At 43.5% G+C, this 25,655-nt stretch overlaps 1 protein-coding gene across 4 annotated transcripts in view; it reads right to left on the bottom strand.

Moving 5' to 3' along the window:
• The window catches only part of RASGRP1 (RAS guanyl releasing protein 1), a 142,258-nt gene that overhangs the window by 85,502 nt on the left and 31,101 nt on the right, over positions 1–25,655 (bottom strand). For 2 of the 4 annotated variants that reach the window (XM_073639014.1, XM_073639015.1), the window contains exon 1: positions 17,412–17,810. The exons of the other annotated variants lie outside the window; for them this stretch is intronic. In XM_073639014.1, coding sequence (XP_073495115.1) covers positions 17,412–17,503 — 92 coding nt within the window. In that variant the 5' untranslated portion in view covers positions 17,504–17,810. Of the gene's footprint in view, positions 1–17,411; positions 17,811–25,655 lie in introns of those variants that run through there. 4 annotated transcript variants of the gene reach the window in all.

Genomic DNA, 25,655 nt, shown 5'->3' with positions numbered 1-25,655 from the left:
AGCAAAGTGCCACTTATTAGTGTGTTTGCTATAGTTTTAATACAATCAGTGTTTTATCAGCAGGAGATTATCACTGCAGGACTAGGTCTCATGTGCACTGCAGTCAGGCCAATCTGTGAAACCCCACCCCCACCACTGATTGGCAAGCTTGCTTACAGTGTAAACAGAAAGCAGCCAATCAGTGGTGTGGGCGGGGTTATACAAATCTCAAAACCTTGACCACTGCTATGTCTACAGCTGAGAACACAGGGATTTTATCAAAACAGCACCAAGAAATCCAGTAAGTGATACATCGCTGGAATCAGGCGCTCTGCCCCTACATAATGCTGCTCTCAGATTACATAACAAATACCCACGTTATGGTTTTTAGATTCACATTCTGCGCTGAATGATTTCTAAATTTGGCTTATATCATTTTTTTGTCTATGCAGGAGATTTGGAACTGTGTATCAGAAATAAAAGCTCTGACAACTATAAACTTATATTACGACCTTATTTAGTTGGATGGTGACAGCATAGGGTCAGATTTAGTGAGTATGGTATGATGATAGATTCATATGGAGAGGGACTGATATCCATGCAGTTAAGTATTTGATTTTCTCTATTGTAAAGGGAGAAATTGTGATCACAATGTCCTGAGTATGAGACACATGAGTCGTCATCTCATTTAATAGACTGGATTGAGATTTTGATTTTGCTTAAGGCACAAAAAGCAGATATGAACTGGTTCAATCTACTCAATCATGGCGGCTAATTACTCCCCTGCTTTCTGACCCATAGTTATTATCATTGTAAAGACCACTTAACTTATCTGGAATCTCCATAATACTTTGCTACGCTTGACAATCACTGTGTTTGTATTTAGGTGCATGTTTCTGTAATATTGTGTGTTAGACATTGTGTCAAGTAAAAAATAAAAGATTTACAAAAAAGCAAATCCTTCCATTACATATAATACAAAAAAGATTTCAGCTTGCATTTCTATTAATGATCTGTAACCTGTGGCGCTCCAACTGTGGATAAAGGGGTTTTCCGGTGTAAGAATTGTGATAGTGTGCAATATACACACTGTCACGATCGACAATCTGCAGTCACATAGAGGGACTGGAGACGTTTCCTCTTTCAGACGTCCGTGTAACACGGTTCATATTACAGGTCTCCAGGTAAGGAGACCCACGAACAGTCTGTGCATCACAAGGACCATGTTATCTGAATGAGACCTTAGGCTATGTTCACACAATGCGTTTTTGCAGCTTTTTCTAAAATGCAAAATTTAAAGCTGATTTTTACAATACCAGGAAAAACTATGAGATTTCAGAAATTTCATGCACACGATTGCTTTTTTTCTCCTGACTGAATTGGAAAACTGCTTTTTTGAAAACTGCAGCATGTCAATTCTTTCAGTGTTTTTGCAGTGTTTTTTCACCATAGAAAGCGGTGAAAAAGTGGAAAAAGCACTGCTTTTTTGGTGAAAACTAACTTTATTAAACATGTACTGTAGACAAATTACATATAATCTGCACCAAAAATGCAGCAAATAAGCAGCGCAGCAAAACCTGCTTTTTGTAAGCAGCTTTTTTACTGCCGAGAGAGCAGGTTTTGGCTGCAGAAAAAAAAACACAGCAAAAAAAATAATAAGTTAACATAGTCTAGGACTGGAAAACTTTTTAAAGGGACCTGTCACCAGAAAAACGCTATTAACCTGCATATATGGGGTTGATCTGCAGGATAATAGTGTTGTGAGCTTGCCCGGCGCCTTCACTTAGCCGAACGCTGCCGGAAGAAAATGAACTCTATTTTCCCAGCAGCATTCCGGTTTCAGTCATGGGGGCGGCGCTGGCGCTGTTTCACTCACTGCTCTGAGTATAGAGAGCGGCGGTTATTCTGTAACCGCGCCCCTGCCACTGACTAACACAGACTCCGCATTACGGCCGGCTGTCAGTTAGGGCCAGGGGTGCAGTTACAGCCGCCGTTCTGTATTCTCAGAGCAGTGATTGAACCCCACCAGCGCCGCCCCTATGACTGGAAGCCAAATGCTGTCGGGGGGAATAAAGTTAATTTTCTCCCCGCAGAGTTTGGCTACGTGCAGGCGCCGGGCAGGTGAATAACGCTATTAACCTGCAGATTAACCTCATAGCTGCAGGATAATAGGGTTTTTTCTGGTGACAGGTTCCCTTTAAACTACTATTAAGCAAGCACTGATAATGGATAAGTGAAAGGAAACAAGTAGCAATACCGATAAGCAACTTTCAATACATTCAAACAACTTGTAAAACTTTCTAATATATTTGGAGTTTTAATCCATCGCTTATTTTAAGATCACTTCTTTCTAGCAGTGAATAGAATTATTTATGTCTACATCCAGAGGCTGAAGACCAGGAATACCTCATTCAGATGTATGGTTTTTTTCCTGAATGTAAAAAAATATGTGAAAAAAAGTAAACAGATTGATTTCCACCAGTGTTTTGGATAAGATTTTCATCACTGGTTGGTCAGCGTGTCCATTTTTACCATCATTGATTTTCTCGTGTGCCTAAACAAACAAACAAAAATACATTTCAAAACTTCCCCTACAGTGCTAAAAATGGACAGCAAAAGGATGGCATCCATGTGCGGTCTGTGATTTTTACAGACTCAGACTTGTGTGGGTGACTGATACGTCCAACTTATCATCAAAATCAGCCATGTCTGTGTGCTTATTTGCAGACATATGGTCCGTAACTGAACTGCTCCATAGACTATAATGTGTATGTGTTATAGCCATGAAAAACACAAATAGAACATGCATATGAAAAATGTACATCTGAATGAGGACTAAAGACCTAAAACTTCTCTCTTCTTAGGGTTTTCTGATGTGATTTCCAGTTAACCATGGTTACCTTTAAGGAAACACATGTAGTCATCAATTATTTGCATCAAAAGGGCTTTACAGGCAAGATCATTGCCCTTACTGTTTAAGATTGACCCTAAATCAACCACTCATCATGTCATCAAGAATTTCAAAGAGAGTGGTTCAATTACTATGAAGGCGGCTTCAGGGCGCCCAAGAAAGTCCAGCAAGTGCCAGGACCATCTCCTGAAGAGGATTCAGCTATGGAATTGGTTCAACACCAGTGCAGAGCTTGCTCAGAAATAGCAGCAAGCAGGTGAGGTGAAGCCTTTTGGAGGCTGGCCTGCTGTCAAGAACAGCAGCAAAGAAGCCTCTTCTCTCCAAGAAAAATATCAAGGACGGATTGATATTCTACAAGAACTACAGGGATTGGACTGCGGAAGACTGGGGTAAAGCTATTTTCTCTAATAAAGCCTCCTTCAGACTCTTTGCCTGGAGAAGAAAAAGTGAGCACTACCATAAGTCCTGTGTCATGCCCACTGTAAAGCATCCTGAGACCATTCATGTGGTCTTTTTCGCCCAAGGTAGTCGGCTCGCTAACAATTTTGCCATGAATAAAGAATGGGATCTAAATATCCTTCAAGATCCAGGAGCAATTTGGTTATGAACAATGCTTTTTTCCAGCATGATGGGGACCAGGTCACAAGACAAAACTGATACCCAAGTGGCTAAGTGAAAAAAAACATTGAAATGTTGGGTCCATGGCCAGAAAACTCCTCAGATCCAAATTCCATTGAGAAACTGTGATCAATCCTCAAAAAGCAGATGGACAAACAAAAACGCAGAAATTGTGATAAACTCCAAGCACTGATTAGACAAGAATAGGCGGCCATCCAGGGCCGGCGTCAGCACCCGGCGCACCCGGGCAAATGCCGGGGCCCTGAGCAGGCAGAGGGGCCCACTGGCGGTCGCGCACCCTGCTGGGCTATGGGCGGAGGAGAGCGGTGTCAGCGACCGCCCTTCTCCGCCGCTTGCTCAGGGCCCCGGCAGGCGGATACTTACCTCTCCCCGTGCCTCCGCAGATCAGCTGTCTTCCTGCTCTGCGCTCCCTGTGACGTCTCAGGTCAGAGGGCGCGGTGACGTCTTTACACCGCGCCCTCCCCTGAGCCGTCACAGGGAGCGCTGAGCGGGAAGACGCCGACAACGCTGGAGTTCGGACCCGAGCAGCGGGCAGCGGGCAGCAGGTAGCAGGTGAGGAGAAGGGAGGTGAGTATTTGATTTTTTTTTTTTAATGTATGGAGGCATGGGGCAGTATAAAGAGAAGGGGGGGGGTGACATCCTGCATGGGGCATTATAAAGAGAGGGAGGGTGGCATCCTGCATGGGGCATTATAAAGAGGGGGGGTGGCATCCTTCATGGGGCATAATATGGGGGGGACATCCTGCATGGGGCATTATAAGGTGGGGAACAGCCTGCATGGGGCATTATAAAGGGGGGGGCAGCCTGCATAGTGCATTATGTGGGGGGGAACAGCCTGCATGGAGCATTATAAGGGGGGGGGGGCAGCCTGTATGGGGCATTATGTGGGGGGTAACAGCCTGCATGGAGCATTAAAAGGGGGGGGCCTGTATGGGGCATTATGTGGGGGGTAACAGCCTGCATGGAGCATTATAAGGGGGGGGACAGCCTGTATGGGGCATTATGTGGGGGGTAACAGCCTGCATGCAGCATTATATGGGGGCCAGTATCCTGTATGGAGCGTTATAAGGGGACCGGTATCCTGTATGGAGCGTTATAAGGGGACCGGTATCCTGTATGGAGCATTATATGGGGGCCAGTATCCTGTATGGAGTTTTATAAGGGGACCAGTATCCTGTATGGAGCGTTATATGGGGGCCAGTATCCTGTATGGAGCTTTATAAGGGGACCAGTATCCTGTATGGAGCGTTATATGGGGGCCAGTATTCTGTATGGAGCCTTATATGGGGGCCAGTATTCCGCATGGAGCCTTATATGGGGGTCAGTATTCAGTATGGGGCCTTATATGGGGGCCAGTATTCCGTATGAAGCGTTATATGGGGGCCAGTATCTTGTATGGAGCCTTATATGGGGGCCAGTATTCTGTGTGGAGCGATTCACCGGTTTCTGAGCTATTGTGGAATTTACAATAGATATCACTCATGTAATGTAAGAAGTGAAATCTTTGCATTGTATTATATATCTATATTTCTCCGCCGTATCTGTGCATCATGAATCGTGGTATATGTTAACACTAGAACTACTGATGGAGTCATTTTGACTCCTTTCGTTTTTTATTTCTCTTCTGTGACTACATTTTTCAGAATTCCGGCTTGAAACTCGGTGACTTTTCCTCAAATATGATGTGAAAAAAGATTTTGTGAGAATAAATAATTTTGGTGAAAAATTTGCGCGTTTTTTTCAAAATTTACCAAGAACTACTGAAGGGAGTCATTTTGACTCCCTACTATATTTTGAGGTCCTTTTGTCACTAAATGTTGCTATAAAGTTTTGTGCATAATTTTTTCACTCTGTGTTATTTACCCTGATGTTCATATAGATGTAGTTCAATTTACATGTCAACTTTTCACATTTTCCTTGTGTTTTACCTGCTTGTATTACTGTGTAATGCTGAACAAACTCTATCTGATGAGGAGCTAGATGCATTCATTGCGATATTCTATGCTCGTGGAATATCTGGCACGAACCGTCACTCGATTAGCAGTATTTGGTGTAATGACTGGGGAATACCGTTTTGCAAAGCGACAATGTCTAGGGACCGCTTTGTTGAAATTATGAGGTTTCTCAGATTTGATGAGAAATCTACTCGATCGGAGAGACTGCAAACGGACAAGTTTGCTCTATTTTCTACTGTGTGGGACAGGTTTATTGAAAATTGTATTGCGTGTTACAAACCTGGCCCATACATAACGGTGGATGAGCAACTTTTCCCAAGAAAAACTAGGTGTCCATTCACGCAGTACATGCCTTCCAAACCAGATAAATATGGCCACAAATATTGGCTAGCTGTTGATAAGAGGAGCAAATATCTGGCAAATGGCTTCCCTTATCTAGGCAAAGATGACACACGCCGTGCTGAGGACCGTTTAGCTGACCATGTGGTAATGAAGTTATTGGACCCGTTTTGGAAAAAAGGTCGCAATGTTACAACCGATAATTATTTTACTTCAGTAAAATTAGCTAAACAGCTAAAAAGCAAAGGAACAACCATCGTGGGAACACTGAACAAGATAAGGCGAGAAGTGCCTAAAGAAATAAAATCCATGAAAGAGGAATTGTACAACACTAAAGTGTTTAGAAATGAAGACAATTTTACACTTACAGTATATCAAGGAAAGCCCAACAAAAATGTTGTCATTTTGAGTTCCGTCCATCCAGATGTTGTTGTTGCGTCTGATTCCGCTAAAAAAACTCCAGAAACGGTAAAGTTTTACAATGAAACAAAATATGGAGTAGATGTAGTGGATCAGATGGCACAAAAATATACCACACGAACATGCACAAGGAGATGGCCTGTTCATGCATTTGAAAATGCCTTAGACTTTGCGGGTATAAATGCATGGATAATATTCAAGGAGATTACCCACCAAAAAATGTCACGCAAGGCATTTTTGCAAACGCTTGTGAGAGAGTTGAGTGGTCCTTATGTCACAGATAGGGAAAAGGGTTCCACGTCCCAAGTTTCTACATGCTCAGAAGTGATGGTTCAAACTAAATTTTGCCAGATCAAAGAAAAGTGCAAGAAAAATAGATCTGTCGGAAATTGTAAGACTTGTGGTAAGTCTTTGTGTGGGCAATGTACTGCCATAAATCAAAGGCAATGCCTAAAATGCGAAACACCAAATGTTTAGAAGGTGAATTCTGCGCCATATTTTCATTTTTATGCTCCTCCACCTACATTTTCTCTGCTTTTTGTTCTTCAGTTGTTGTTTATATGTGTGCACTTGAATAAAAAAAAATGTTTGAAAAACGTCTATTATAATTATTGTTATTTTCTGTAGAAAAATAAGAAAAGCAGAAAAAAAACAATCAAAAGCATTACTGTTGGATCTCACAATAATAATACATTACAAAAAATATAATTATTAATAAATAACCACAAATGAAACTCTAAAAATAAACGAAAACAAGCAAGGAGTCAAAATGACTCCTTTCAGTAGTTCTAGGCGGGGTCACGAGTCCAGTAGTCCTAGTGTTAAAGGGGCCCACTGAGACTCTTTCGCCCGGGGCCCAGAAAAACCTGGAGCCGGCCCTGCGGCCATCAGTCAGGATTTGGCCCAGAAACTGATATCCAGCCACTTGTTTGAAGGGCAGAATCTTGAAATACAAGGGTCAGCAGTATAATTATTGAGTCTGTGCATAAACTTGATGAATTTGTCAATAAAAGTGTAAAAATGGATGAAATGCTGATAATTGCACTGCAGTAACCACAGGAAGATCCCACTAAAAGAGCTAAAAACAGTGAAACAGCAAAACTTTCTGAAAAACAAAATTTGTGTCAGACTCAAAACTTTTCTCCACGACTGTACAGTATGTAAGCAATGTGAGAAATATTAAGCCTGTACAGCTTTTCAGTCTCTATATATAAACGTTTACCCACAACTTGCAGAGAAATTGAAAACGGGAATTTATGAAATGATACAAAGTTTAAAAAGTTTCATCCATTTTATTAAGTGAGGCCACCACTTCAGAAAATGAAGGGTCTCCAGCACTGATTTACCACTGCATTTCCTTCATTGGCTTTGTACAGAAGCAGGTCCAGACTGCAGGTCCCTGTAGCATTGGGTGGCTTAGAAGACCACAGCAAGCCCATGTGCTGGAGGTCAATGCATTGTGCTAAGTGATGTCTAGCAGCTTTTTGGTCAGGGCCGACTGTAGGGTATTTCCATAAAAGAACATAACACACCTCAACATGCAGGATCTAGTAAGCAGCACAGTATCGCTTCCTTGTAGGTGAGCTGAAGAATGAATCATGTGCAGGAAGTCTAAAAGCCAGAGACAGGGTGACGTTCTGATTCCGCTTATTCTAGAGAAAAGCTTCTCAACAAAATATTTCCATAATCACCTTGGAAACAACTAAATAATTACTTTTTATTGTGAAAATCGGTTAAGGCCATGTCATTATAGAGCACCATCATCATTATTCATCGGACTGGGTCCTTTAATCGTGTAACAGAAGGCGTTTCAGAGACAGAGTTACTGCAGAGTATAGGCTGCTGTACGTGGCAGGCTGTATTCTGCTAAGAGATTCTCAGGGAAATGGCAGGGAATGTTCCTACAACTGTAGTTTTGTCCCATCTAATGACTTCAACAAGAGTTTCCAGTAACAGGTCAATGTTTTGTGCGATGATGAAGTCTTCGATGACAACCTAAAAGGTGTTAAAAGTGTCTGTTGACTAGAAGGGCCTCCCTTTTCTTCCAAAAAAAACAGTGTCATGGTATGTTTGCAGTGTTGCAGATCAGCCCCATTCACGTCAATGAAGCTGAACACTTTTTTAATTAAAAAAGCCATGTTTAGAGCCCCTTTAAAAACTATATTTTTGTTTTTGTGCTGAATTAAATATAGTGTAAGGCTATGTTCAGAATTTCAGTAATCATCCGATACAACGGATCCAGCAGCAATCCATTGTCAAAAAAGTTGTCCAGACAACCTTTTTATCCTGCAAAAAAAAAGAATGATTTCAACTGAATCCATTTTTTTAACATTGAAGTCCATGAAAAATCGGATCCGTTAAACAGCTGTCTGTTTTTCCTCCATTTGAAACGGATCCAGTAAGCAAAAAAACGGATCCTTTTCAAATGGAAGAAAAACGGATGGCTAGCTTAATGGATCCATTCTCCATAGATCTCAACGTTAAAAAAAACAAAAATTGAGTTGAAATCAGATTTTTTTTTAGCCTGACGAAAATGTTGAATCTGCACCACTTTCACGACGAATTGCTGCAGGATCTGTTCTAACGGATGATTACTGGACATGTGAACATAGCCTAAAACCTACACGAAGGTGCCACTAACAGGAAAAGGGGAATTAAAGAGAACCCCTTTAATCTACCACCTAGAAAGGCTTCCTAATATGCCTTTAGTAAAGAGTTGCAGCAATTTTGCAAAAAAGTCAAGTAAAGTAGCTTTAGTAGTCATGGGGGCTGCACCACATCCAGGTGCAGTTTAGTAAAATCTGCGGTAATCACGCCCAAAGTGACATGATTGACGTCCAAGCAAGTTCTTGACCGCCTCCACCGGGCGTTTACAATCTCGTTCATGTACATGAGCAAACATCCTCAGGCGTGCAATGGGAATTTTAAGCTGCCGGACATATTCCTGACTACACTGTGCACGCCGCTCACGCACATGTGTGGAGGAAGGCGGTCAGGGACTTGCTTGGACGTCAATCAGGCAGTGAGAGTGATCAATGAGTGGAACAGGCGGCCACGAGAGGTGGTAACTTCTACGTCAATGGAAGTCTTCAAACAGAGGCTAGACAGACATCTGTCTAAGATAGTTTAGTGAGTCCTGCATTGAGCAGGGGGTGGACACGATGACCCTGGAGGTCCCCTCCAACTCTAACATTCTATGATTCAATCATGTCTCTATGGACATGATTACTGGGGATTTTGCTCTACTGAGCCTGGATGAGGGGCAGCCTTTGTGACTAGTCAAGCTACTTTATGCATGACATCCTGCGATACTATGGCATACCTCTCGCTGTTCTGCCGCATTTTGAGGTTCAAGAATTGAGGAGTGAGGAAAAATATGCATCACTCTGTGACCATATTACAATCACTTTCTACCGCTGATAAGTCACAAAATAATTCTTCAACAGACCAACAGAGTTGCAAATGTTGCCAAATGTTTTGGATTTTCTGTCGCTGGTCACAAGTTGTACAAGACTGTGACTTGCATGCGACTTGGTTGGATTTTTTTATGGCAAAATTTCAGCTCTAACATTGTCACAAAACAGCAAATTGTACAAGTATTTTTGGTCAGACGTGTTTGAGAAATGCCATATATCACACATTCATGTTAGCTCATAGCGCTTCAGCCCAGCACTCCACACCAATCTCCATATAATTAATTCTTCACCACCAGTGTTTAGCTGAGGCTCTTTCAGAGTAGATGCCACCATCAGAGTTGACTTCTAATGAGACTAGTTACGCAGCCCAAGCCACGGTCTATCTTCGTAGAAGGAGATGGGGCCACTGTTTCTCTACCTTCCAAGGATATATTCACACATAAATTGTGGGTTTTGTGTGATATATCCTCAATTTGTTAATGGCTGCAATGTGACCCCCAAACAATCAGGTCGTTGTCCTAGTTTTTCCACAGAATCAAGTCAAAAGAAAAGATATTGTCTGCCGAAAGCATCCGAGATGCTTGTGATATCACACTCTTGTGACAAAACCGGCTTATATAAGCCCTCAATCTTAGCATAAAATATCTAACAGACTTATAAAGTTTTAGCATCTTCCCAAAGCAACGAGCAAAGTCACTTATTTCAATGTATTCCTTTGGTCATCCAGTGTCTGCAGGACGTTATGTCACTTCTGATGAAATAGCATTGGGGCCTGTGACCACTGGCTGACAAGGTCACGTGATGTTACCACATCATGGAGGTCATGTCACTGTGGCCTACAGCCACCATGTAACCTGGTCAAGATGGAACTAGAAGGATTCTGTGACTGGGTACAGAATGACTAATTCAGTATTTCAAAAAGTGCAATATAGGTGGAGAATTTCAGGTTCTGGCATTCGGCAACCCCAAACATTGCATTTATTAGGCCATGGGCACACTGCGTCTGTGCACCTAGCCAACAGTATACCGACGTATCTGATAATGAGCCAATAGGCAAACCTTCACCAGACGGAGACTTTTGGCCTCCATCTGACCAGTATCTGCAGGGACACTGCAAAGAAATGTGTATTGCACAGTATAGCGTTCTTTACAGTAGGTCCCTATGGTGAACAGATGCGTTTGTATCCATCCTGACGGTGGTCACTGTTGCACACATACCTCTTGAATATATGGCTACATATGTCGTGTGAACCTAATCTGTCACTAAGTTTTTGCTACCTCATCTGAGAGCAGCATAATGTAGAGAAAGAGACCCTGATTCCAGCGATGTGCCACTTAGTGTACTGGGTGCAGCAGTTGTGATACAATCAGAGTTTTTAGATGTAGCATGCAGCAAAGCTCAGAAAGATAACCCCGCCACACCACAGCTTTCTGTGTACATTGTATATTGACAGTAAGCTGCTTATCAAAGGAGGAGGTGTGGTTGGACCAAGACTCAGGTGGCCAGCAATCCGGGCAGTGATAATCTCCTGTTGATAAAACACTCATTGTACTGAAACTACAACACACAGCCTAATATGTGACACATTGCTGAAATCAGTATCTCAGCCCCTACATCATGCTGCCATCAGATTACATAGCAAAAACCTGCTGACAGATTCCCTTTAATGAATTTGGCACATCTTACATTAGCTGACATTTTATCAAGACTGGAGTATCGCATGCGAATCATGGCAAATTCAGTCTCTTCTTTGCAGATGTCTTACGTGTATGATCTATACTTGGATTTGCCTTCAACAACTCTGTAATGAAAAAACGATTGTGGTATCGCAGTCTTATAGCATAAAAGATTGATGAAATTCTATTATTAGGCCGGTTTCTACTTATGCCAATGCAACAGTCTCATGTATGCATCAGGAGATCCGCAGCCAGTCCTGATATCACGGTCTATGCTTGGACATGAGGTCCCTATAATTGAGTATGTACTAAGAAGTAATATGTACCGGACATTCAATCATCTGGGTTCAGTAGTTGGCTATAAAATAAGCCCATCATTTACTCCATTTGTCCAGAGTATTCAATGTCAGATAGTTGAAATAATAAATAATGTAGAAGAAAAGAAATTACGGCACTCACCCGTGCATAAAATTCAGAAAACTTCATTTCCAAGTAGATAATAAAACAACCTGGTAGTGAATGGTATATACGGATAACAGCCGTTTCGCACCTAGTAGGAACTTCTTCCTGGTCCCGAACTTGGGGACCAGGAAGAAGCACCTGCTTGGCGCGAAACAGCTGTTGTCCATACATAGGAGAATGCCATTCAGTAACATGCTATTTTTTATCCATTGGAAATAAAGTCTTCTGAATTTTATGCACGGGTGAGTGCCGCAATTCCTTTTCTTCTCCAATATTATTGGACTATCTACATAATATTAGCTGAGCACCATCAAAGTGGATGGGATAACATGTTTATGTGGAGTGCCAATATTTTCTCTTTCTATTTGACTGAAATAATAAATATATTCAGAAAGTAAAGCACTTATCTATCAAAACCCTAACATTAGCTTCTATCTGTGAAGACAAATCACAGGCCAATAGGAGACAAGAGCAATACGAGTGCATTTGTGCACCAGTATCATAGCCACAAGTCCTGGCACAACCCTGGGACTAACGATTGAAACTGACGACATTCTAAAAATAAGTAAATATAATAATAATGAGCATTTAATAGAATTAATGACTTTCTTTCTTTTTTCTGTTGTATCTGTAGAAGATTGTTTTACTTTATATATAGCAGCTCTGGGGATGTAAGGCCGAGCCAGAGGAGACAATGCAATCATATCACTGCTAACACAACTCCAAGGAGAACTCTGCCAGGAAGGGCAATGGAGACTAAATCCTTATCATGGAAAGCAGCCCCAAACAGACACGACCTAAGCTAAAGGTCACCACCTACCCTCCATTGTGAATGGAGATGGCTCTGATACTGTACGCTGGCATTGTTCTGTAATGCCCTAAACATTTATAGCCTGGCTCTAGATGACACCGACTCACACTATTTTTTATCTGTGGTCCAAAACATTAACTATACCATACAAGAGCCTGCACATAACTTCAGACATTGCTGATATGCATTAGGCTATGTGCCCAAGATGCAGAAATGCTCAAGATTTTTTCCTGAGCGTTTCTGCATCTCCCTGGCAGAAAAAACGCATGCGGATTGTACATGCGGATTGTACATGCATTTTCCTGCCAGGGACATGCGGATGTGAAGCGTTCTTCACTTGCATTTCCGCATGCGGGTTGACAAGCGCTTTCCAAACGATTTTAGCATCACTTGGAAAGTGCTTGTGACAACTAGGTCACACTATATAAATCCATGCAAACTGCATGGATTTATATAGTGTGACCCGAGAGAATGGTAAAAAATAAATCTATACTTACCTTCCGATGGCCCCTGCAGACTTGCTGCGCTCCTATGCTGGCTGCCGACACATCACGGTGCACTACACCGAAGGACCTGCCGTCACATGACTATGACGTCACCGCAGGTCCTACAGTCCTTCGCGATCTGCCGGCAAGCACAGGGAAGGAGTCCGGGGGCCATCGGAAGGTGAATATAATCATTATTTTTTATTTTATTCTTTTTTTTTTACAGTTTTCTATGGTACCCGGGTGCGGAGGAGAGTCTCCTGTCCTCCACACCCGGGTAACATCCGCACATTAGAACGCATGGAATGCGCATCTGCAGATGCAGTGATGCACTTTTCATTCGTTCTAATGAAATTCAATGGCGGCGAAAACGCAGCGCTTCCGCAAAATTAATGGGCATTGACATTGCGGCTTGTCATTGGGGACCATGGAGAATGGATTAGCAAGCGTTTCCCAAGCGTTTCCACTGCTTAAATTCCGCAGCGTAAACGCTTGGAAAATGCATATTGGGCACACAGCCTTATGGAAAGATGTGGATCCGAAAGTCAAGAGAATGTCTGGAATTCTAGTTTCTCAACACTTCGAAAGGCACAGCTGGTTAGTGGCATTAAAGGTGTTATCTGCTGAAAATAAGTTATCACCTAAATTATAGATTGGCGGTGGTCCAACCACTAGGATATAGCGGCGGTGCACATGGTTGACTGTTGCTCCATTCATTTTCACTAGCAGTAGCTTATATGGCATCTCATTCTAGATCCACAGAAATATGAAGGTGGTTTTCCCTTTTCAGCTATAATAGCTCCTACTCTTTCGGGAAGCCTTTCTACAAGATTTTGGAGGTGGCTATTGGAATTTTCGCCCATTCATCTAAAAGAGCATTTGTGAGATCAGACACTGATGTTAGATGAGGGCCGGGCTTACAACCTCCTTTCTGGTTTATCCCAAATGTGTTGGATGGGGTCAGGGCTCTGTGAGGTCCGTCATGTTCTTCCTCATCAAACTCCCCCAGCTATGTCTTTATGGACCTTGCTTTGTGCACTGGGCACAGTCATGGGGAACTGAAAAGGCCTTTCCCAAACTGTTTCCACAAAGTTGGAAGCTACAATTGTCCAAAATGTCTTGATATCCTTAGTTCCAGGGAACTAAGGGGACTGGGCCAACCACTGAAAAACAGTTTCATAGCATTATCGTCCACCACCAAACTCCTGGCATTCCGCAAACTCCATTCATCAGACTGTTAGGTAGGGAAATGCAATCCATAACTGGAGTAATATTTTTGCTGGAGGCGCACGGCACTTGTAAGATGTGCCTAATTAATATGTAGCATGTGCCTCTTCATGAATTAGGCACATCTTGCCCTGTCTTCATTAAGTCTGGCGTGAGTAACACCAACCTTAAGGCCCCTATACACATTAGACGAATGTTGGCCTAACCCACTGATATTGATGATCTAATGTATAAGAGGGGACCGGTGGCCTGATGGTCGGGAGAGATGTCAATCAGGCATGTCCGATTTCGAACTGCCGAAACTATCGTTCTCCCTGAGAGAACACAGGAGTGCTTGGCTGAAAGAGCACATCTGTGTTTTGGAGAGACACTTGAGATGGCTGTCGGCCGAACAATTGGTCGAAGCAGCATTTGGCCGACAGCCATCTGATGGCCATCCTTAGTGAATTGGACCCTTTCTGTTTAGCAGGCCTATTTTTTAGCACGTCAGGTCAATTTACCTGCAGATGAGAAAAATTTCAATCAGATCAAATGGGCATTTTACACTCAGCAATTTTGGTCTGATTGGATAGAAATTGGACAGATATCTATATGTATAATTGCATCCTTAAAGACCCTATAAACATTAGACCAATGTTGGCAGAACCTGCCGATATTGGCGGATTCAGCTGACAGTCTAATGTGTATGTGGCCAACAGCCATGATGGTCGGGGGAAAATGGCATTTCTGTATGTCCAATTTCGGACTGCTGATCGCATTGTTCTCCCGGAGATAAGCCGCCGACCGACACATCAGTTGACGGCTCTCTCATAGACAATGCAGTAGATTTCAGTCGAGTGAGTGCTCTTGTGTATGGCAAAGTTGGCCGAGATGGCAGCCGACCCCACGATCGGCCGAAGCATTGTTCAACTGACAGTCATCTCATGTGTATGGCCGGCTTTACTGTATTTTCACATGGGGTCTGGCTATGTGCAGTAGTGTATTTAAGCCATTGTGACTATCTGATTCTGAAAGTGCAAACTTGAGTTTTTATTGCAGAGTTTTAGCTCATCAGTCACAGCACTGCCCGCTGCTCACGTATTACATCCAGATATTAGAAATATATAGGCACCTATATATATATATATATATATATATATATATACACTCAGAGCTCATAATATACAAAGCAACTACATGAATATGTATATGTGGATAATATATGGGTGGATAATAAACAGAGAAGATCAGACGCACCCATGTGTTCATAATACATGCAGAGTAAAATGTGTATAATATAAAGGTCTCAATATATGTATAGTATATGTATAGTATCGTGTAATGTAAAGCAGCAGAAGCCCTACCGTCTGTATAATATATGTACATTTACATATGTGTGTAAAATAAAGGTCTCACAATATACAGCACAACATGTATAGTATATGTGGAGCACAGCAGTGCAATAACTGTGTATGCAATGTACACACTACAGGTGCACCACAAGTAACATATATGTACGCCAACATGTATGTGTGTGTAATATGAAGGCCTTACTATTCACAGAAAAAGCAGCACTAATCAAATGTGTGTACATTTACATATACATGTAGTATAAAGGTCTCATAATACAAAACTGTGAAATCACATGTAAATATATGCACAGTAATATGTGTGAAATAAAAAGGACTCATAATACTAAGCTGGGAAATCACATGTATATGGAAAGTTAACATACTTCACAGCTCCGGCACCACTACATGCATACTATACGTACAGTACCAGAGGTCTCATAACACACATCTGTGTATACTACATGTACAGTATATCATTGTTCAAGTATTTCTATTGGGTTTTATATGAAAAGAAGAAGCACAAATATTCAATAGAAAGATGACATCTTCATAAATATGTTGCAAATGATTTCTATATAACAATTATGTATCATCATTAATGTTTCACAATAACATAATTTGAACAAAATACTTCACAACTAGGGCATTACTACATGTATATTATATGTACAGATGTTGCATGCTTTACAGTAAGGGCATCGCTACAAGTATATGATATGTACAGATGTTACATGCTTTACAGTAAGGGCATCGCTATATATATTATATGTACAGATGTTACATGCTTTACAGTAAGGGCATCGCTACAAGTATATGATATGTACAGATGTTACATGCTTTACAGTAAGGGCATCTCTACATGTATATTATATATACAGATGTTGCATACTTTACAGTAAGGACATCTCTACATGTATATCATATGTACAGATGTTGCATACTTTACAGTAAGGACATCACTATATGTATATTATATATACAGATGTTGCATACTTTACAGTAAGGACATCTCTACATGTATATTATATATACAGATGTTGCATACTTTACAGTAAGGACATCACTATATGTATATTATATATACAGATGTTGCATACTTTACAGTAAGGACATCTCTACATGTATATCATATGTACAGATGTTGCATACTTTACAGTAAGGACAGCTCTACATGTATATTATATATACAGATGTTGCATACTTTACAGTAAGGATATCGCTACATGTATATTATATATACAGATGTTGTATACTTTACAGTAAAGGCATTGCTATATGTACATTATATGTACAGATGTTACATGCTTTACAGTAAGGACATCTCTACATATATATTATATGTACAGATGTTACATGCTTTACAGTAAGGACATCGCTACATGTATATTATATATACAAATGTTGCATACTTTACAGTAAAGGCATCACTATATGTATATCATATATACAGATGTTACGTGATTTACAATAAGGACATCACTATATGTATATAATATGTACAGATGTTGCATGCATTACAGTAAGGACATCACTATATGTATATTATATGTACAGAATACAGATGTTACATGCTTTACAGTAAGGACATTGCTATATGTATATTATACTGTATGTACAGCTGTTACATGCTTTACAACAAGGGCATCACTATATGTATATTACATGTACAGATGTTACATGCTTTACAACGAGGGCATCACTACATGTATATTATATGCACATTGACATATTACACAGAAGGCAGACATTGGTCACTTACTGGATGCCCTTCTTCTTGCCAATGGTGCCCATGTTGAAGATGCTGGTTTGGTCTGTGTGCTCTGCTGTCCCAGCACTCCGCCTGTATCCCATACTGGAATAGGGCTGATCACTGGTCTCCACCCCAGCACACCTCCCAGACTGCGGCTGTGCCAGCACCTGTGCCCTGTGCCACACACATTGCAGTCCTCTTCTAGTATTCTTACAGCCTGGCACTCAGGAGAACATTACACTTCTCCTCTTCCTGCCACTTGTGACAAGTTGAGCAGATCCAGTGTTCCTCCTCACACAGCTCTCTCCTCCCACACACCATGCCTCTCTGTATTAACCCTCAGGTACTGCTCACATTCACATCCGGCTCTGCTACATTCAGGGGCACAGGCTGCACTGCCAATGTGAGTGCATTAGGCTTACAGAGGAGGCACTGCCATGTAGTAGCAGAGGAGGCACTGCCATGTAGTAGCAGAGCAGAGGAGATACTGCCATGTATTAGGAGAGCAGAGATGACACTGCTATATATCAGGAGAGCAGAGGAGACACTGCTATATATCAAGAGAGCAGAGGAGACACTGCCATGTATTAGGAGGGCAGAGAAGGCACTGCCATGTATTAGGAGAGCAGAGGTGACACTGCTATATATCAGGAGAGCAGAGGTGACACTGCCATGTATTAGGAGAGCAGAGGAGATACTGCCATGTATTAGGAGGGCAGAGAAGGCACTGCCATGTATTAGGAGGGCAGAGGAGACACTGCCATATATTAGGAGACCTGAGATGACACTGCTATATATCAGGAGAGCAGAGGAGACACTGCTATATATCAAGAGAGCAGAGGAGACACTGCCATGTATTAGGAGGGCAGAGAAGGCACTGCCATGTATTAGGAGAGCAGAGGTGACACTGCTATATATCAGGAGAGCAGAGGTGACACTGACAAGTGTTAGGAGGGCAGAGGAGATACTGCCATGTATTAGGAGGGCAGAGAAGGCACTGCCATGTATTAGGAGGGCAGAGGAGACACTGCCATGTATTAGGAGGGCAGAGAAGGCACTGCCATGTATTAGGATGGCAGAGAAGGCACTGCCATGTATTAGGAGGGCAGAGAAGGCACTGCCATGTATTAGGATGGCAGAGAAGGCACTGCCATGTATTAGGAGGGCAGAGGAAACAGTGCCATGTATCAGAAGGGCAGAGGTGACACTGCCATGTATCAGGGGGGCAGAGGTGACACTGCCATGTATCAGGAAAGCAGAGGTGACACTGCCATGTATCAGGAGGGCAGAGGTGACACTGCCATGTATCAGGAAAGCAGAGGTGACACTGCCATGTATCAGGAAAGCAGAGGTGACACTGCCATGTATCAGGAGGGCAGAGGTGACACTACCATGTATTAGGAGGGCAGAGGAGACACTGACATGTATCAGGAGGGCAGAGGTGACACTGCCATGTATCAGGAGGGCAGAGGTGACACTGCCATGTATCAGAAAAGCAGAGGTGACACTGCCATGTATCATGAGGGCAGAGGTGACACTGCCATGTATCAGGAGGGCAGAGGTGACACTGCCATGTATCAAGAAAGCAGAGGTGACACTGCTATATATCAGGAGAGCAGAGGAGACACTGCCATGTATCAGGAGGGCAGAGGTGACACTGCCATGTATCAGGAGAGCAGAGGTGACACTGACAAGTGTTAGGAGGGCAGAGGAGATACTGCCATGTATTAGGAGGGCAGAGAAGGCACTGCCATGTATTAGGAGGGCAGAGAAGGCACTGCCATGTATTAGGAGGGCAGATAAGGCACTGCCATGTATTAGGAGGGCAGAGGAAACAGTGCCATGTATCAGAAGGGCAGAGGTGACACTGCCATGTATCATGAGGGCAGAAGTGACACTGCCATGTATCAGGAGGGCTGAGGTGACACTGCCATGTAAAAGGAAAGCAGAGGTGACACTGCCATGTATCAGGAAAGCAGAGGTGACACTGCCATGTATCAGGAGGGCAGAGGTGACACTGCCATGTATCAGGAAAGCAGAGGTGACACTGCCATGTATCAGGAAAGCAGAGGTGACACTGCCATGTATCAGGAGGGCAGAGGTGACACTACCATGTATTAGGAGGGCAGAGGAGACACTGCCATGTATCATGAGGGCAGAGGTGACACTGCCATGTATCAGGAGGGCTGAGGTGACACTGCCATGTAACAGGAAAGCAGAGATGACACTGCCATGTATCAGGAGGGCAGAGGTGACACTGCCATGTATCAGGAAAGCAGAGGTGACACTGCCATGTATCAGGGGGGCAGAGGTGACACTGCCATGTATCAGGAAAGCAGAGGTGACACTGCCATGTATCAGGAGGGCAGAGGTGACACTGCCATGTATCAGGAAAGCAGAGGTGACACTGCCATGTATCAGGAAAGCAGAGGTGACACTGCCATGTATCAGGAGGGCAGAGGTGAAACTACCATATATTAGGAGGGCAGAGGAGACACTGACATGTATCAGGAGGGCAGAGGTGACACTGCCATGTATCAGGAGGGCAGAGGTGACACTGCCATGTATCAGAAAAGCAGAGGTGACACTGCCATGTATCATGAGGGCAGAGGTGACACTGCCATGTATCAGGAGGGCAGAGGTGACACTGCCATGTATCAAGAAAGCAGAGGTGACACTGCTATATATCAGGAGAGCAGAGGAGACACTGCCATGTATCAGGAGGGCAGAGGTGACACTGCCATGTATCAGGAGAGCAGAGGTGACACTGACAAGTGTTAGGAGGGCAGAGGAGATACTGCCATGTATTAGGAGGGCAGAGAAGGCACTGCCATGTATTAGGAGGGCAGAGAAGGCACTGCCATGTATTAGGAGGGCAGAGAAGGCACTGCCATGTATTAGGAGGGCAGAGGAAACAGTGCCATGTATCAGAAGGGCAGAGGTGACACTGCCATGTATCATGAGGGCAGAGGTGACACTGCCATGTATCAGGAGGGCTGAGGTGACACTGCCATGTAAAAGGAAAGCAGAGGTGACACTGCCATGTATCAGGAAAGCAGAGGTGACACTGCCATGTATCAGGAGGGCAGAGGTGACACTGCCATGTATCAGGAAAGCAGAGGTGACACTGCCATGTATCAGGAAAGCAGAGGTGACACTGCCATGTATCAGGAGGGCAGAGGTGACACTACCATGTATTAGGAGGGCAGAGGAGACACTGCCATGTATCATGAGGGCAGAGGTGACACTGCCATGTATCAGGAGGGCTGAGGTGACACTGCCATGTAACAGGAAAGCAGAGGTGACACTGCCATGTATCAGGAGGGCAGAGGTGACACTGCCATGTATCAGGAAAGCAGAGGTGACACTGCCATGTATCAGGGGGGCAGAGGTGACACTGCCATGTATCAGGAAAGCAGAGGTGACACTGCCATGTATCAGGAGGGCAGAGGTGACACTGCCATGTATCAGGAAAGCAGAGGTGACACTGCCATGTATCAGGAAAGCAGAGGTGACACTGCCATGTATCAGGAGGGCAGAGGTGAAACTACCATGTATTAGGAGGGCAGAGGAGACACTGACATGTATCAGGAGGGCAGAGGTGACACTGCCATGTATCAGGAGGGCAGAGGTGACACTGCCATGTATCAGAAAAGCAGAGGTGACACTGCCATGTATCATGAGGGCAGAGGTGACACTGCCATGTATCAGGAGGGCAGAGGTGACACTGCCATGTATCAAGAAAGCAGAGGTGACACTGCTATATATCAGGAGAGCAGAGGAGACACTGCCATGTATCATGAGGGCAGAGGTGACACTGCCATGTATCAGGAGGGCAGAGGTGACACTGCCATGTATCAAGAAAGCAGAGGTGACACTGCTATATATCAGGAGAGCAGAGGTGACACTGACAAGTGTTAGGAGGGCAGAGGAGATACTGCCATGTATTAGGAGGGCAGAGAAGGCACTGCCATGTATTAGGAGGGCAGAGAAGGCACTGCCATGTATTAGGAGGGCAGAGAAGGCACTGCCATGTATTAGGAGGGCAGAGGAAACAGTGCCATGTATCAGAAGGGCAGAGGTGACACTGCCATGTATCATGAGGGCAGAGGTGACACTGCCATGTATCAGGAGGGCTGAGGTGACACTGCCATGTAAAAGGAAAGCAGAGGTGACACTGCCATGTATCAGGAAAGCAGAGGTGACACTGCCATGTATCAGGAGGGCAGAGGTGACACTGCCATGTATCAGGAAAGCAGAGGTGACACTGCCATGTATCAGGAAAGCAGAGGTGACACTGCCATGTATCAGGAGGGCAGAGGTGACACTACCATGTATTAGGAGGGCAGAGGAGACACTGACATGTATCAGGAGGGCAGAGGTGACACTGCCATGTATCAGGAGGGCAGAGGTGACACTGCCATGTATCAGAAAAGCAGAGGTGACACTGCCATGTATCATGAGGGCAGAGGTGACACTGTCATGTATCAGGAGGGCAGAGGAGACACTGCCATGTATTAGGAGAGAAGAGGTGACACTGCCATGTATTAGGAGAGCAGAGGAGACACTGCCATGTATTAGGAGGGCAGAGGAGACACTGCCATGTATTAGGAGGGCAGAGGAGACACTGCCATGTATCAGGAGGGCAGAGGAGACACTGCCATGTATTAGGAGGGCAGAGAAGACACTGCCATGTATTAGGAGGGCAGAGGAGACACTGCCATGTATTAGGAGGGCAGAGGAGACACTGCCTTGTATTAGGAGAGCAGAGGAGACACTGCCATGTATTAGGAGGGCAGAGGAGACACTGCCATGTATCAGGAGGGCAGAGGAGACACTGCCATGTATTAGGAGGGCAGAGAAGACACTGCCATGTATTAGGAGGGCAGAGGAGACACTGCCATGTATTAGGAGAGCAGAGGTGACACTGCCATGTATTAGGAGAGCAGAGGTGACACTGCCATGTATTAGGAGAGCAGAGGAGACACTGCCATGTATTAGGAGGGCAGAGGAGACACTGCCATGTATTAGGAGAGCAGAGGAGACACTGCCATGTATTAGGAGAGCAGAGGAGACACTGCCATGTATTAGGAGAGCAGAGGAGACACTGCCATGTATTAGGAGGGCAGAGGAGACACTGCCATGTATTAGGAGGGCAGAGGAGACACTGCCATGTATCAGGAGGGCAGAGGTGACACTGCCATGTATTAGGAGAGCAGAGGAGACACTGCCATGTATCAGGAGGGCAGAGGAGACACTGCCATGTATTAGGAGGGCAGAGGAGACACTGCCATGTATCAGGAGGGCAGAGGTGACACTGCCATGTATTAGGAGAGCAGAGGAGACACTGCCATGTATCAGGAGGGCAGAGGAGACACTGCCATGTATTAGGAGGGCAGAGGAGACGCTGCCATGCATTAGGAGGGCAGAGGAGACACTGCCATGTATCAGGAGGGCAGAGGTGACACTGCCATGTATTAGGAGAGCAGAGGAGACACTGCCATGTATCAGGAGGGCAGAGGAGACACTGCCATGTATTAGGAGGGCAGAGGAGACACTGCCATGCATTAGGAGGGCAGAGGAGACACTGCCATGTATAAAAAATAAATGCAATGAAAGTCAGCTCTGCCATCTGTCTGTAATGTGGACAAGCACACAGAGCTGCACACAGTGACAGTCAAATCTGATATGTGCTGTCAGCGATGGAAACCAAGCAGGCTCTGGTATCTGGTCTTGTTATTTTAAATTACAGGAACTGTTTGAGGACCACTTTTAGAAGAAAAGTGTAAAACTCCCTCAAGGCTTCATTCACTCATCCGTGTGATATGTCCGTGTGCAGTTCATTTTTTAACCCCTTTACGACCTTGGACGTAGGAGTACCTCAAAGGTCACATCCCCCTCTTCAGCGCGGGCACTGGCGATGAGCCCGCACCTTTCCGGGGACATTACAGTTGATCTAACCTGCTATGTGTAACACAGGCGATCAGATGATTGCAGCTTCTAGTCTCCCATTCTATTGAAGCAAGTGAAAAAAAAAATGTTTTTAAAAATATAAAAGTTCAAATCACCTTCCTTTCGCCCCATTCAAAATAAAACAATTAAAAATCAATCAAAAATACACATTTTTGGTATCGCCATGTTCAGAATCGCCCGATCTATCAATATAAAAAAGAATTAATCCGATCGGTAAATGGCATAATGAGAAAAAAAAAATCAAAACTACAGATTTAAGTTTTTTTAGTCGCCACTACAATGCATTAAAATGCAATAACCGGCGATCAAAACATCGGATCTACCCCAAAATGGTATCAATAAAAACGTCAGCTCAGCTCGCAAAAAATAAGCCTCACCCAGCCCAAGATCCCGAAAAATGGAGATGCTATGGGTCTCAGAAAATGGCGCTTTTTGGGTTTGTTTTCTTTGTGTATTTTTTTACAAACTTTGGATTTTTTCCCCACTTAAATAAAAAAGAAGCTATACATGTTTGGTATCTACAAACTTATAATGACCTGGAGAATCAAAATGGCAGGTCAGTTTTAGCATTTAGGGAACATGGTAAAAAAATTGTGGAATTGCACTTTTTTTGCAATTTTACCGCACTTGGAATTCTTCTGCTGTTTTCCAGTAACCGATATGGTAAAACCAATGGTGTCGTTCAAAAGTACAACTCGTCCCGCAAAAAATAAGCTCTCATATGGCCATATTGACGGGAAAAAAAAAGTTATCACTCTGGGAAGAAGGGGAGCAAAAAACGAAAACGGAAAAACCCAAAGTGGTAAAGGGGTTAAATGCTCGAGTGTCAATGATCCATACAAGTTAGAAAAAAAATGGATTCATGTGTCCAATCTATGAGACTCGGCAGGGAAGTATCAGCAGCTTTTTCATGACTTGCTCCATGTTTGAAGACCAGGTTTCCTATGTATAAAGGGCATTGTGCCAAGGAGATCTCATCTCTGAAAAATTGTGTCACCCTTAGAAGTAAATGAAGAGAGAATCATACTTGTCACATCTTATGAGATTCAAACCAAGCAGAATATGCCAGGTGGCATTCCTGTGCTGGGCATTTTTTATAGCCCTGAAATTTGGGGCCATGCTGCATTAAAAAGGGACAAAGAATTACGATGACTCATTTCCTGCTCTTTCACCGCAAAATGGAAAATAGGTTGGAGCCTCTATGAACACATATTTTGGCTGGTTGAGTTGGAATGGGGGTGATATGGCTAATTTAAGCCCTCCCCAATCTTGCTGCTACCAAAGGAAACCTGCACTGGCAAAAAGAAACATTCAGCACGAATGCTATGCGTCCTGGTGCAGACGAGTTGAATATTTGGGTTGTGTTACTCCACCAATTGTTATACTCTTAGAGAGTCCTTTTATTAATAAGTAAACTCAGTATATATTGTAACAATACTACTCACTTGAGTGCGGGATGAGGTATCACAAGAACCGTTTCTATTTAAAAGTCCAGCTGGTTTATTGCAGTCCACATAAACCACATCACAGGAAAACATAAATACAGCCTTTTCCTGGCACAAAGCGAAACATAAATTAAAAAGTCCATTCAATAGTTCGGGTTTGCATGCTTCAGTTAGAGTGCAGCTTCTTAGTCCTTTTAGTAAAGACACACAATCCTGGAGATCTGCACACCTCCACACACGGACCATGTGAGACAAACAGGTCTCATTTTACCATGTGAACCACACCCAGGGATGGAGATATGGTGAGCAGCCGTCACGCCCAACTCTTCAGCTGCTCACTATAAACCTGGTCCTGTCATGGCCAATTAACCCCTCTTAGTACTACGTGTACTAGCGCATTACTCCAGGTTTATATCACAGAGAACATCCACCTCCCTGATAATAATCTCCCATTCACTATGTGTCCAGCAGCCACCTTAAAATATATACATATATATATATATGTGTGTGTGTGTAGCTTACTGGATTTCCAAATGTACAGTCAACATCCTAAAGGAATAGTCAACAATAATGCTGTTTGTAAAGCGCTATGGATCATGATGGCGCTATAAATGAGTAAAATAAACTATCAACACTATATATTTTTTTAGGGCTATCATAAAATATGAGGATTAGGCAACTCTATCAACCTTCAGTCTTCACGTAAGTTATTGCGACATAGGAGAAGGTCATTACAAATAGCCCCTGTGTGCCGAGATCTCCGCTGCCGTCCTGAACACTTGAGTCACGGATCTGCATGCAGCCAATTCAACATCAATGGGAGTTATGGAAACTC

Source organism: Phyllobates terribilis, unplaced genomic scaffold (genome assembly GCF_046119375.1).
Source record: "Phyllobates terribilis strain yellow unplaced genomic scaffold, ASM4611937v1 Scaffold_7__3_contigs__length_470593459, whole genome shotgun sequence".
In the NCBI taxonomy this organism is placed as follows: domain Eukaryota; kingdom Metazoa; phylum Chordata; class Amphibia; order Anura; family Dendrobatidae; genus Phyllobates; species Phyllobates terribilis.
This window is presented reverse-complemented; position numbering and strand designations above follow the sequence as displayed.